This window comes from Dendrobates tinctorius, unplaced genomic scaffold, assembly GCF_039654945.1.
Source record: "Dendrobates tinctorius isolate UK_male_01 unplaced genomic scaffold, ASM3965494v1 ptg000158l, whole genome shotgun sequence".
NCBI classification, from domain to species: domain Eukaryota; kingdom Metazoa; phylum Chordata; class Amphibia; order Anura; family Dendrobatidae; genus Dendrobates; species Dendrobates tinctorius.
Genome location: NW_027361825.1, coordinates 28,330,684 through 28,344,631, shown reverse-complemented (window position 1 = coordinate 28,344,631; position 13,948 = coordinate 28,330,684). Strand labels below are relative to the sequence as shown.

The window sequence follows — 13,948 nt, the reverse complement described above, 5'->3', positions numbered from 1 at the left end:
AAGAGGCCCTACATCACTTTTTTTATTTATAGCACAGGCTCTCCCATCAGCCCCCATACTCCCATCAGCGGCACTTGCTAAAGCTGTTTTCAGCGACAGCAGGGATAGGTTGATGGGAATAGTACCTTTTTACCACCGTTCACAGCTGCTGACTCATGCTGTCATCTGACAGTGTGGGATCCGCAGCTCTCTGACCAGCAGTAATAATCTTAATGCCAATCAGAGCAACTAAAGTATGTCATGCTGTCATGCAGATGACAGCATGGAAAACACCCGATTGGGATGCTGTACTGTAGGACAGTAATACAGACTTCCTGTAGAAGTTTACTGTTCGGGTTCACCGATCACTAAACATAAAGCATTCACCAAAACTTGCAACTTTTCTGTGCCATAAAAGTTGTATAAAACATTTGAAACACTGCTGTGACGTCTTCTGGAGTGGACCCTCTGGGTCATGACACCAGCCCACCCAGGGCAAGCTGACCTAGTGAGGACCACCTGCTATACAGGGAGGGTCAGGGGCAGGCCCTGGGGGACTAAGCACCACGACTGCTGGAACCAGGTGGCCGGCTCAAGGAAGACACGAGTGAACTGGGAACGCGCAGAATGCAAGGGCCTGCAAAGGATTGGCTCTGGGGTATGCAGGGTATAAGACAATACAAGGTGTGTGCACGAAAGTATAGAGGGTTCTGGACAGTACAAGGCGAGTACACGGGAGTGCGCTGGAAACTGGATCGTGCAATGCGTGTACATGGGAGCACATACGAGGATTCAGGACAGCACAAGGCGAGTACACGGGAGTGATCTGGAAACTGTAACATGCAAGGAGCGTACACGGAAGCACCTATGGCGTGCATAGACAAGCACGTCCGGGTGCAGGTAAAGCAGGGCACGTGCAAGGAGCACACTAGAGTACAAGGCTAGACTGAGAGCGTGCTAGGAAGCACGCCTGAGTACAGGTTTAGACAGAGCACGAGCTGGGAAGCATGCGTGAGTATAAAACAAGGAAGAAGGTGTGCAGAGAAACACAAGAGAGCACAGAGCAGAGCGTGTGCTAAAAGCACAACAGAGCACAGAGCAGAGTGTGTACTAAGAGGCACAACAGAGCACTAGGCAGAACACAAAGCAGAGCACAAGGTAGCACATAAGGCAGAGCACGAGGCAGAGCACAATGCAGAGTACGAGGCATGGACCCGAGTACAGAGAGCCACCGAGCAGAGACCAAGCGGCCTACCTGGGAAGCACAATAAGGCTAAGTGCACACGTACCGGAACTCTTGCGGAAATTACCGCGAGAATTTCGGAATTCCAGTCCGCGGGAAAATTGCATTTTAAATTCCCGCGATTTTCCCGCGGAAAAACTAGCATTTTTCAAGCGTAATTAGCTTGCAAAATGCTAGCGTTCTCCAAGTGATCTGTAGCATCGCTTGGAAAACTGGTTGACAGGTTGGTCAGACTTGTCAAACATAGTGTTTGACGAGTGTGACCAACTTTTTACTACTGAGGCCGCCTATGCGGCATCAGTAGTAAAAGATAGAATGTAAAAAAAAAAATAAAAAACGGTGTTATTCTCACCCTCTGACGTCCCGCGCATCCGTTCCCAGTAATCCTTTGCGAAAATGCTCGCGATGACGTCAGTTCTCGCGGGATTGCGACGTCTCGCGGTAATTCGCGATGACGTCGCGCGAATGACCGCGAGACTTTGCGATCCCGCGAGAAGGGACGTCATCGCGAGCATTTTCACAAAGGATTACTGGGAACGGATGCGCGGGACGTCGGAGGGTGAGAATAACAATATTTTTTACTTTAAATTCTATTTTTTACAGGGATATGGTACCCAAAGCCCGGAGGACAGTCTCCTCTCCTCCGGACCGTGGGTACCATCCGCAATTGTTCTGCTTACTTTCCGCATGGTGTGCACAGCCACATGCGGGAAATAAGCGGAACAATGCATTCCTATGGGTGCGGGATCGTCGCGATTCCGCAAATTAATGAGCATGCTGCGGTTTTTACCACGAAGCGATTCTGCTGCGGTAAAAACCGCAGCATTAGCACAGCATTGCGGAATCCCATAGGAATGCATGGGATGCTTATTTTTCGCGGCAAAATCGCGCGGTTAAAACCGCCGCGGAAACGCAAAAAAAACGCCACGTGTGAACTCAGCCTCATAATCAGGTGCCTTCCACAGGAAGAGGTAGCCTGATATAGGGCAAGAGCACAGGGACTTCCGGGTCAGGTCCTCCAGGACCATAGAGATGACGTGGCTGCAGTCAGAGCAGGGAAGGGCATGCAAGCGCGCTAGACATAGCCGTGCAACCACAGGATCGAGTGTGAGAGGTGCGCGTGCACACCCGACGGGATCCCCGGAGCGGCCCCGGCATCGGAAGTGGTGATGTCAGGCGAGGAGTCCCGGCACCGGGTGAGCGTAGTTTAACAACTGCTATATTTATTAAAACATCAGAATATAATGCTTTCTGTTTACAAAAGTGTTACAAATAATGTTGAAACATCCTGAAAAACAAACAATATAGTAAACACAATATGCTCGCAAGCAGTGCTTTCTAAAAATGTTTTGTCATTGAGACTTTAGAATTTACCCTTCTGGAAATGCAGAAAGATGTAGTTGAAATGTGGTCTTATAAAAGCTAAAGAAAAAGAGTTTACTTTTTACAGAGAAAAATTGCTATTTCTGATTGTGTGCTGTGTTTGGTAATGCAGTTTAAGTCAATTTAATTAAATAGTTGTACAATGCAAAACTAGACACAGCCAATGAGAGGTGCTGTTTCTGGGAAAATATAGATTTTCTGCATATCAGGTAACACCTTTAATAATTATATACTAGTCCTATCAAGCTATCTTACATACAAGGTACAGAGGTTCATAACAGCTGATATATTACAACCTGTAAAACAGGTTACATAAGATAGCTTCAGGAATGGCCATATATTGTGCTCACTGCTATCTGTCTGATAGGAACTGTGAGAGAAATATACTTTGATTGCTCCGTACGCTTTATATAATGTATGTCATCTGTCAAATATTACAGATATTGCCAAAAATTTATGTCTCTATATGGCATTTTAGAATTACTAGTCTTAAATTCACAGAAAATAATCAGTTACTGTTATTTTAGTCATTTATTTTATCGACTTACCAAACTGTTTATAGAAAACATCTCCTGCTCCTATGTCTCCCCTATCACTGAACACATCACTGCAGTCCACCAATGCTTCCTTCACGGCATCGTACCCGATAAGTACTATGGTCCGGACGTTTGCGAAGTAGATGGTATAAACAGGTCCGTACGTCTTGCTCAGCTTTAGAGATATATAGATATACATGTAAAACAATGGGTATAAATTAAAATTCATATGGCCTTCACAAACACTAGGCTAAAATCAGTAGAGCACATCTAAATATGGGGGATCAAACCATCAAAGGAATTTTTTTTAAATTATAATCTAGAAGAACTTGTCACTCAAATTGTGATATAAGATAATAATAATAAATAATAAATTTTATTTCTATAGCACCGACATATTCCGCAGCACTTTACATTTCAGAGGGGATTTGTACAGACAATAGACATTACAGCATAACAATAATCACATAGATTATAACAAATACCAAGAGGAATGAGGGCCCTGCTCGCAAGCTTACAGTCTATGAGGAAAGAGGTAGACACGAAAGGTGGGTGGTAACAGTTGCCCTGATTGTATGGACCAGCCATAATGTTAAGTGTGTAACAGTACAGACACAGAGGGCTAATGGAAGAAAAAAGCATGTGGGAACATGATGCGGGGAACCTGGTTATGGTAAAACTTTTGGCTGTGCCACCCAGGGATAGATTAGGTTAATGTGTTGAGGCGATAGGCCAGTCTGAATAAATGTGTTTTCAGGGCACGCTTAAAATTGTGGGGATTGGGGACTAATCGTATTGACCTGGGAAGTGCATTCCAAAGAATTGGCACAGCACTTGTAAAATCTTGGAGACGGGAGTGGGAGGTTCTGATTATTGAGGATGCTAACCTCAGGTTATCAGCAGAACGGAGGGCGCGGGTAGGGTGGTATACTGAAACAAAGGAGGAGATGTAGGGTGGTGCTGAGCCATGGAGGGCTTTGTGGGTGAGGGTAATAAGTTTGTACTGAATTCTGGAGTGGATGGGTAGCCAGTGTAATGACTGGCACAAGGTAGAGGCATCGGTGTAATGATTGGTGAGGAATATGATCCTGGCTGCAGCATTCAAGACAGATTGGAGAGGGGAGAGTTTGGTAAGAGGGAGACCGATTAGAAGAGAGTTACAATAGTCGAGACGAGAATGAATAGGAGAAACATTAAGAGTTTTTGCGGAGTCAAAAGTAAGAAAAGGTCAAATTCTAGAAATGTTTTTGAGGTGCAGATGACAAGAGCGAGCCAGTGATCGAATGTGGGGGGCAAAGGAAAGCTCGGAGTCAAGTATGACCCCAAGACAGCAGGCATGTTACTGGGGAGTAATAGTGGAACTACACACAGAAATGGCAATGTAGGGTATAGGTATATTAGTAGCGGGAGGAAACACAAGGAGTTCAGTCTTTGACAGATTCAGTTTCAGATATAGTGAGGACATGATGTTAGACACAGCATTTAGACAATCGCCGGTGTTTTCTAGAAAGGCTGGCGTGATGTCAGGTGAAGAAGCGTATAATTGGGTGTCGTCAGCATAGAGATGGTACTGGAAACCAAATCTACTGATTGTTTGACCAATAGGGGCAGTGTATAAGGAGAAGAGGAGGGGGCCTAGAACCGATCCTTGAGGAACCCCAACAGTAAGGGGAAGGTGAGAGGAGGAGGAACCAGAAAAAGATACAGTAAAGGAGAGGTCAGAGAGATAGGAGGAGAACCAGGAGAGAACGGTGTCCTTGAGGCCAATGGAACGGAGCATAGTGAGGAGGAGCGGATGATCCACAGTGTTGAATGCTGCAGAGAGATCCAAGAGAATTAGCATGGAGTAATGACCATTTGATTTAGCTGTTAGTAGATCATTAGAGACTTTAGTGAGGGCAGTTTCAGTAGAGTGTAAAGAGCGGAAACCGGATTGGAGAGGGTCAAGAAGAGAGTTATCAAAGAGATAGTGGATAAGATGGGAGTGGACCAGGCGTTCCAGGAGTTTAGAGATGAAGGGAAGATTAGAGACAGGTCTGTAGTTAGCGGCACAATATAAGATGTTTTATTCATATAGTAGGGGCAATCCACAGTGAAAAGCATAACATTTTGGTCTATGATTTGACTGAAACTTTGTTTTTCACTGTGGACTTAGGAACACAGTGAACACCTAGGAACAAAATATCTTGTATCACAATTTGATATCCATGTTCTTCTAGGTTACATTTACTAAGGGTTGGGCCCATACTTGTGTGCCAGCATTTTCGGGAGTGCCGTGTTCTATTACATAACTTAGGCTTTTGAATCTCTCCCCTGACAGATGATTTTGGAGAAAATAAGGGTCAGACATTAATAAATTCAAGCGTTCAAGCCTTTGACCACTTCTTTCCATTGAAAACATGTAAAGTCAGGAGTTTAAGTATGCAGAAGGGTGGGAATGATAGTTGTAGGCCAAATGAACATTCAGCCACCCACCATCACATGTGTTTGGTCAACATAAAAGGGAGTCATATAACTAATGACCGCATATCTGATGAAAGTCCTCTGAACCTACTGATATTGACTGGACCTGCTGACCATGTGATATGGATGGACACCTCCTTATTCTCGTAACCAGATATTGTCGGAGTAGTAATGGATATGGTTATTGGAATTTCCATGTCTGAACTTTGTGTTTTCAGGGGAAATAAGATTCAACTGGCATAGGAGGTGTTATCCTCTTTTACAGTTAAAAACACATGAATGCTCAGCTGATCCGAGCGCTATAGTGCCAGCCTATAGCTATCTCATGTATTCGGATAATTGGAAAGGCTTTTTGGATACTGGAGGTTGAGTTACATACAGGAATACATAGTCAGGGAATGGAGAGGGAGTTCCAGCTTCAGGACTTCTTTTTATCAGAGAGAGAAGAGCATCTACAAAGATTATTTAGAGAACCCAAAAGGTCCATAAATCAGATTTGCTTGTTAAAGGGAATCTGTCACCCTATTTTTCACCTATCAGCTGCCAGCACCGACATCAGGGTCTTATCTACAGCATTCTGTAATGCTGTAGATAAGCCCCCGATGTAACCTGAAAGATAAGAAAAAAGAGTTAGATTATACTCACCCTGGCGTTCAGTCCGGTCCGATGGGTGTCGCGGTCCAGCGCCTCCCATCTTTTAACGGTGACATCCTCTTCTTTGCTGCCTGTCTTGGCTCCTGCGCAGGCGCACTGCTCTGCCCTGTTGAGGGCAGAGCAGAGTCCTGCAGTGCGCAGGCGCCGGGAGAGGTCTGGGCCTGCGCACTGCAGTATTCTGGTCTGCCCTCAACAGGGCAGAGCAGTGCGCCTGCGCAGGAGCCACGACAGACAGCAAAGAAGACGTCACCATTAGAAGATCGGAGGCGCCGGACCGGACCGCGACACCCATCGGACCGGACCGAACCCCAGGGTGAGTATAATCTAACTCTTTTTTTCTTATCTTTCAGGTTACATCAGAGGCTTATCTACAGCATTACAGAATGCTGTAGATAAGCCCCTGATGTCAGTGCCGACTGCTGATAGTCGAAAAATTGTTAGGAGTCTGATTTCTTCCACTCTTTTGATGAAATCTAGACTCTTGCATTCTGCAGTCTCCTGCGTTTCATCTGCGGTAGAGGAGATTGCAGAGGAGAGTGCCTTACGGCAGTTCTCTCCAGAGGCTAAGTCCTCTGTTCCATCCACTGAGCATGCTCATGGGACGAGCTCCCATTGGAGTTCGGGAGTCACGTGCTCAGGTCCTGTGTCTAATCCTATTGGCTCCTCCTGGAGCCTTGGAGATTTCCGGAAGGTCCCGTTTGGTATAAAAAGCACGCATGACTGTTCCGCAATGCGCTACTATTTCATACTTGCTGCTGTATGTAAGGTGATGGATGCTTGGACTGGTGACTAACTTATTAAGAAACCCCTTCCCTCTGATAATACGATTGTGTGAGTGTTTGGGTTCAACCAGTAGCAGCGCTAGCACCAGCGCGCATATTCTCCATCTTGCTCAGCAGCTTAGCGTCTGCATTGCGCCAGCTTTATTGCAGTACCTTGCCAGCGGCTCAGTTCTTGCCGCGCTGCAGTTGCAGTTTTTCTCTGCGTCTGCGGTTGCGATGCCTCGCACCTTATTTAACGGTAGGTCTAGACGGAGTAGTCCTGTTGTTTAAGGCTACTCCTGTGACCCTGAATACCGTGTCTGCATCGCTGAGACTCTGTGACCCTGAACAGACTCAGCGTTTTGTGTATGCTTTTGCCTGCAGCTCTGTGACTATAACAGAGTTTGCTTCAGTACACATTGGGTGCAGTTAAACCCTGTGCACATTACCGCCATAGTGCTCTGCATCTACTAGCTGCGGTTTTTACATCCTCCGCACGGTGGACCCCGAGTGGCGAAGACACTTTATTTATATTTTTTATTTAGTGTCTTCCGCCACTCCTAACAAAAATGGGGTGACAGATTCCCTTTAATTTCAATATTCACTGTGTAATACCTAATTTCTCCTGTGGAGGTTCTGCTGTGGGCACAATCAGTCATAAAATAATCTGTAAATGATGGATGTTAGGCTTGTACAAGAACAACTGCAGGTTATATGAATTTTATGCAGCTTTCCTTGTCTGTGTCCGGATGGCCCTATGCTATTCAGATACCCGATTTATACCTGAAATTGCTTTATAACCAGTTCAGTAAAAAGAGTGAGATTGCAAGTAAATGTACGTACCTGAACTAATGACTGGGGTACTTCTGTAGTGCTGATCTGAAGGATATTCCCCAATCCGGGAAGAGGTGTAGGTCCTGGGGGTAGGTCCTTCTGTTTGACCCTACTCCACCATTTAATAACATAAATAAGGAGAGTAATTCCAGTAGCTAGAAGAAGCGTTGCTGCAATGTTGAGTGCCATCCTGAGCACTGGTGACTATAGCTCGGTGTTTACTGTGTATTTCTATTCAGTCTGGTACAGGGCAATGACTCAACTTTTAAACAGGCTGAACATGGGTGAAGTGCAAAGTTACAGCAGCGTTATAGCAGTATTTCACAATGTATTGCACAATGTACTTTAACTGCTGTTGTAATCACATATAATTTAACCCCTTTGAGAAGCAGATATTTTCATTTTTGCACTATTGTTTTACCTCCTCGCCTTACAAAAGCACTACATTTTTGTTCTTCCATTGACATAACCTTTTATGGGTTTATATTTGTGGGAAAATTTGAAAAAAAAAATCCAAATGTGGTGAAATTGTGAAAAAAACCCCACTTTTGCCATGGTGTTTTGGTTTGGATGTTTATGGCACTCAATGCTCTGGCAAAATGATTCCTCAGGACAGCCTGATGATGGTGAAAATAAACTTTCGTAGTTTTTTTATTGTTTTAGTGGCTTATAAAAATTTGAACCGTGAAAAAACAATATATTTTGTAATGCCATTTTCTGAGTCCTATCAATTATTTTATCTTGCAGAAAATGAGTTTTGTGAGGGATTGTTTTTTTTCTGTGCCAATATGTAGTTTTTTATTTCAATATATTTCCTATATGTCATCCTTCCAGTAAGCACAGATCACTTCCATTTCCCTAACAATATCATTCCTGGTACGTATTATGGAAGCTGCTGCATCTGTTTTTTTCGCTAGTTGTGTCACAAACAACCTTGCAAGGTGAGTGTATCTAATGGCCCCATCTCACATAGCAAGATCGTTAGCGAGATCGCTGTTGTGTCACCGATTTTGTGATGCAACAGCGATCTCGCCAGCGATCTCGCTACGTGTGACACATAGCGGCAACTGGCCCCCCCGCTGGATATCGCTGATCTTGCTCGGATGTCTTTGGTCATTTTTTGATCGCTGGCATCCCACTGGCCGGCATGCATCGCTGTGTTTGATGCTGACGAGCGACCTCGTTGGCGACGCAGAACTCATGGACGCAGGCGGGAGTCGTCAGAATAGCTGCTGTGTGGCAAGGTACCAACGACCGCCAAGGTCGTTATACGGATCGCCGTATCGTTGCTGCGTCATTGAGATCTGTCTGTTTGACAGCTTACTAGCGATCATGTAGCGATGTACCAGCGATCCTAACCAGGTCGCATCGTTGTCGGGATCACTGGTGCGTCGCTTAGTGTAACGGTACCCTTACTTGTACTTGTTTCATTTATATTAGGATAAGACCCTACTGTGCTTTTTTATTTATCTACAACTGTTCTGTAAAGACTTCAAAGGTTTTTTTGTTTGAGAATATTAGGGAATAAACGGCATTGTGAAAACCAAGGAACACAACAGATAGGTCAGGGATAAAGTTGTTCAGAAGAGTAAAGCAGGGTTAGTTTATAAAAAAAATATTATCCCAATCTTTTAACATCTCACAGATCTAAATCCCATTGAGAATCTGTGGCAAGACTTGAAAATTGCTGTTCACGGACACTCTCCAATCCAATCTCACTCAGCTGGAGCTAGTTTGCAAAGAAGAAAGGGTAACAATTTCAGCCACTATATGTGCAAAGGCTGGTAGAGGCATACCCCAAAAGACTTGTAGAAGTAATTGCAGCAAAATGTGGTTTTATAAAGTATTGACTCAGGAGTCTGAATACATAACCAGGTCACAATTTTCAAATTAATATGTTTAACCCTTTAACCCCCGGAGGTATTTTTGTGTTTGCATTTTGTTTTTTTGCTTCCCTTCTTCCCAGAGCCATAACCTTAATTTTTCCATCAATATGGCCATGTGAGAGCTTGTTTCTTCTGGGACGAGTTGTACTTTTGAACGGCAACATTGGCTTTACCATGTCATGTACTAGAAAATGGGAAAAAATTCCAAGTGTGGTGAAATTGCAAAAAAACTGCACTCCCACACTTGATTTTTGTTTGGATTTTTTACTAGATTCACTAAATGCTAAAATTGACCTGCCATTATGATTCTCCATTCTCTATGATTATGAGTTCATAGACACCAAACATGTCTAGGTTCTTTTTTACCTAAGTGGTGAAAAAAAATTCCAAACTTTGCTAAAAAAAAAAAAAAATTGCCATTTTTCAATACCCATAGCGTCTCCATTTTTTGTGATCTTGAGTTGAGTGAGGGCTTATTTTTTGCATGCTGAGCTGGTGTTTTTAATGATACCATTTTGGTGCAGATATGATCTTTTGATCGCCCATTATTGCATTTTAAAGCAATGTTGCGGCGTAAAAAAAACGTTATTCTGGTGTTTTGACTTTTTCTCGCTACACCGTTTAGCAATCAGGTTAATTCTTTTTTTTATTGATAGATCGTCGATTCTGAACACGGCGATACCAAATATGTGTATGTTTGTTTTTTTATTGTTTTATTTTGAATGGGGAGAAAGGGGCGTGATTTGTACTTTTATATTGTTTTATTTTTTATATTTTTAAAAACTTTTTTTTACTTTAGGAATGCTTCAATAGTCTCCATGGGAGACTAAAAGCTGCCATAACTTGATCGGCTCAGCTACATACAGGTGATGATCAGCTCGCCTGTTTGTAGCTGAATTACTCACTTTCTATGAGCACGGACCACTGGGCGGCGCTCACAGCAAGCCGGCACTGACAATGATAGAGGTCTCCAGGAGACCTCTGGTTGTCATGCCAATCCACTGGTGACCCACGATCACGTGACGGGGTCTCCGGAGGGTGGATTTCCGATGTGATTGCCAGAAGTGTATGTTAAATGCTGCTGTCAGCATATGACAGTGGCATTTAACGGGTTAATAGGCCGGTGTGGATTGCAATTGCACCGGCGGCTATCCCGGGCACATGTCAGCTGTTCAAAACAGCTGCCATGTGCCGGAAAAGATATGGGCTCACCACCGGAGCCCACATCAAAGGGAGGGAGTCCATCATTGGCGTACTATTATGCCTGATGTCTGAAAGGTATCATCGGTGTACTATTATGCCTGATGTCTGAAAGGGGTTAAAATATTTAGAGGACTACCATATATACTTAAGTATAAGCCAATTTTTTTCAGCTGAAAAAGCCCCCCTCACCTTAAACTCGAGTGAGGGTCATAGAAGACAGGGGAGCGTCAGCAGCAAAGAAGCGGGTCACAAGAGGCAGGAACCCTGTTGTGAGTACATTCTCTGGTTCACCAATTGTGAGTTCTCCTTCCAGACTCCGTCTGGTGGTAACAGAAGGTAGTGAGGCTGATTTGATTGGTGGTAATCTGCCACCTGAGAATGAGGATGACGATTGGACTTCAGGAGTCTCAGATTGGATTTAAGGCAGCCGACGCCCTATTCAGTTGCTGGTGATACTTCTTGCTTGTCAGGTCCTGGTTCTCAGCTCTGTTCCAGTCAGCTCAAGCTAAGTTTCTCTGTTAATGTTAACACTTGATTTTGTTGGTTTATTCATTTTTTTTTGTGGTCAGCCAGCCCCGGCATGGGCTGTGCTGTATTTCCACTCTTATTTATCTGTGTTTGCCAATTTGCTTTTTGTCCCTTATTTGGCCTCTTTTTGCTCTGTCTCAGAATATTTCAGAGTGCTGATATAGTGGGAGAAGTCTAGTGACTTCAGAGTTATTTTTGCTATCAGAAGTGTTGGACATTATTTTTGTAGGGTTTTTTTTGCAGATTGCAGACAGTGTCTTTCCTTTCCTCTCCATTCTAGTTAGTTTGGGCCCCATCGTTTGCTCAGCCTATTTTCCTACCTGTGTTTTCATCTTGTTTCACCGTCAATACATGTGTGGGGACTGTCTATTCCTTTGGGGTCTGCTCTGGGGCAGTTAGTTTTCACTTTTCTTGCTTTAGGCTTATTTAGTCCTCCGGCTGTGACGAGGCATCTAGGTTCATCGTAGGCACGCTCCACGGCTGCTTCTAGTTGTGTGGTAAGATCAGGGATCTTCAATCTGCATAGTTACCAACCTCTCTGGTTTTTCTGGGCTTAGCATGTTTAGGTTTTTTTCCTCCACGGTGACCCATTCATAACAGAATCACCAGCCATACCGCAGATTCTAGGGTACTCAAAAGCAGGAAAGAGTTGTTAAAAGGAAAAAAAAAAGCTGTCAGAATTTTTTTTTTTTATATATATATTTTTTCCTCTTTTTCTCTGGGCCGTAGGAGGATTTCTTTTTTTTCCTAATGGAGATTAAGCAATTGTCTGATTGTGTGGAGCAACTTGCTGCTGAAGTGCAGGGAATTTCCACCTACCTCATTCAGTCACATGTTGCTGAACCTAAGATTCCTACTCCTGATGTGTTTTCTGGGGATCGGTCTAAATTTCTGAATTTTAAGAATAATTGTAAATTATTTCTTGCCTTGAAGCCTAACTCATCGGGGAGCTCTGCGCAGCAGGTTAAAATTGTCATCTCCTTGCTGCGCGGCGATCCCCAGGATTGGGCTTTTTCTTTGACACCTGAAAATCCTATTCTGACTAATGTGGATGCATTTTTTCAAGCCTTGGGGTTGTTGTATGATGAACCTAATGCTGTTGATCAAGCTGAGAGAACCCTGTTGGCATTAAACCAGGGTCAGGATTCTGCAGAGTTATACTGTCAAAAATTCCGAAAGTGGGCTGTCCTTACTACATGGAATGATAGTGCATTGGCAGCTCTCTTTCGGAAGGGTTTATCAGAGATCGTAAAAGATGTTATGGTGGGATTTCCTGTTCCTTCTGGTCTGGATAATTCTATGTCATTAGCCATTCAAGTTGATCGGCGTTTACGTGAACGTAAAACTACACGGGAGGCGCTGCCACCTTTTGAACAAATGTCTGAACCTATGCAATGTGATCGAGTTTTGTCTAGGGCGCAATGTCAGGAGTTTAGAAGGCATAAAAAGCTGTGTTTTTTCTGTGGAGATGTCTCTCATACTATTTCTGTCTGTCCTAAACGAGAGAAACATTTTGCACACACATTTGCTGTGGGCAGTGTACAACCTAAGTTTCTTTTGGCAATTACTCTGATCTGCTCCTTATCCATGTTTTCCACAAAGGCCTTTGTGGATTCAGGAGCAGCGTTGAATCTGATGGATTTGGACTTTGCTAAACATTGTGGTTTTTCCATGACGCCTCTGCGGACGCCTATTCCTTTGAGGGGTATTGATGCCACTCCTTTGGCGGAGAATAAACCTCAGTTTTGGACCCAGGTGACAATGCGAGTTGCCCCAGACCACAAAGAAAATTGTAAAATTTTTGGTGCTGCATAATTTGCATGATACTATTGTTCTGGGTTTTCCTTGGTTGCAAACTCATAATCCAGTTTTGATAGGAAATCTGGGTCTGTGGTGAGTTGGGGTTGTCAGTGTGTCCTTAGGACCGCTTCTGTTTTCTCCACCTCTCCTCAGTCTCATGATATTCCTGATTATCTAGCCGATTTTTCTGATGTATTTAGCGAGAGCAAATCTGCGTCTTTGCCTCCTCATAGGAGTTATGACTGTGCAATTGAGTTGATTCCTGGGAGTTAATTTCCCAAGGGTCGGCTTTTCAACTTATCTGTACCCGAACATGATGATATGCGATCCTATATTAAGGAGTCATTGGAGAAGGGTCATATTAGACCATCCTCGTCACCTTTAGATGCTGGGTTTTTTTTTGTGGCCAGGAAAGATGGTTCATTAAGACCGTGTATTGATTATCGTTCCCTTAACAAGATGACAGTTAAATATCAGTACCCGTTACCTCTGATGTCTGATTTATTCTACAGAGTTAAGAGTGCCTGCTGGTTTACTAAGCTTGACCTCAGGGGGGCGTATAATCTTATTCACATCAAGCATGGGGATGAATGGAAGACGGCGTTTAATACTACGGAGGGACATTTTGAGTACCTGGTGATGCCTTTTGGGCTCACTAATGCCCCTTCTGTCTTCCAG

At 43.8% G+C, this 13,948-nt stretch overlaps 1 protein-coding gene across 1 annotated transcript in view; it reads right to left on the bottom strand.

Annotated features, from left to right (window-relative positions):
• LOC141052016 (cytochrome P450 2C8-like) overlaps positions 1-8,104 on the bottom strand; it is a 75,821-nt gene extending 67,717 nt beyond the window's left edge. The window contains exons 1-2 of the mRNA XM_073549189.1: positions 7,863-8,104; positions 3,154-3,316 (exon numbers count right to left, since the gene is read on the bottom strand). Of these exons, the coding sequence (XP_073405290.1) occupies positions 3,154-3,316; positions 7,863-8,042 (343 nt within the window). The 5' untranslated portion in view covers positions 8,043-8,104. The remainder of the gene's footprint in view (positions 1-3,153; positions 3,317-7,862) is intronic.
• Between the last annotated feature and the right edge of the window lie 5,844 nt (positions 8,105-13,948).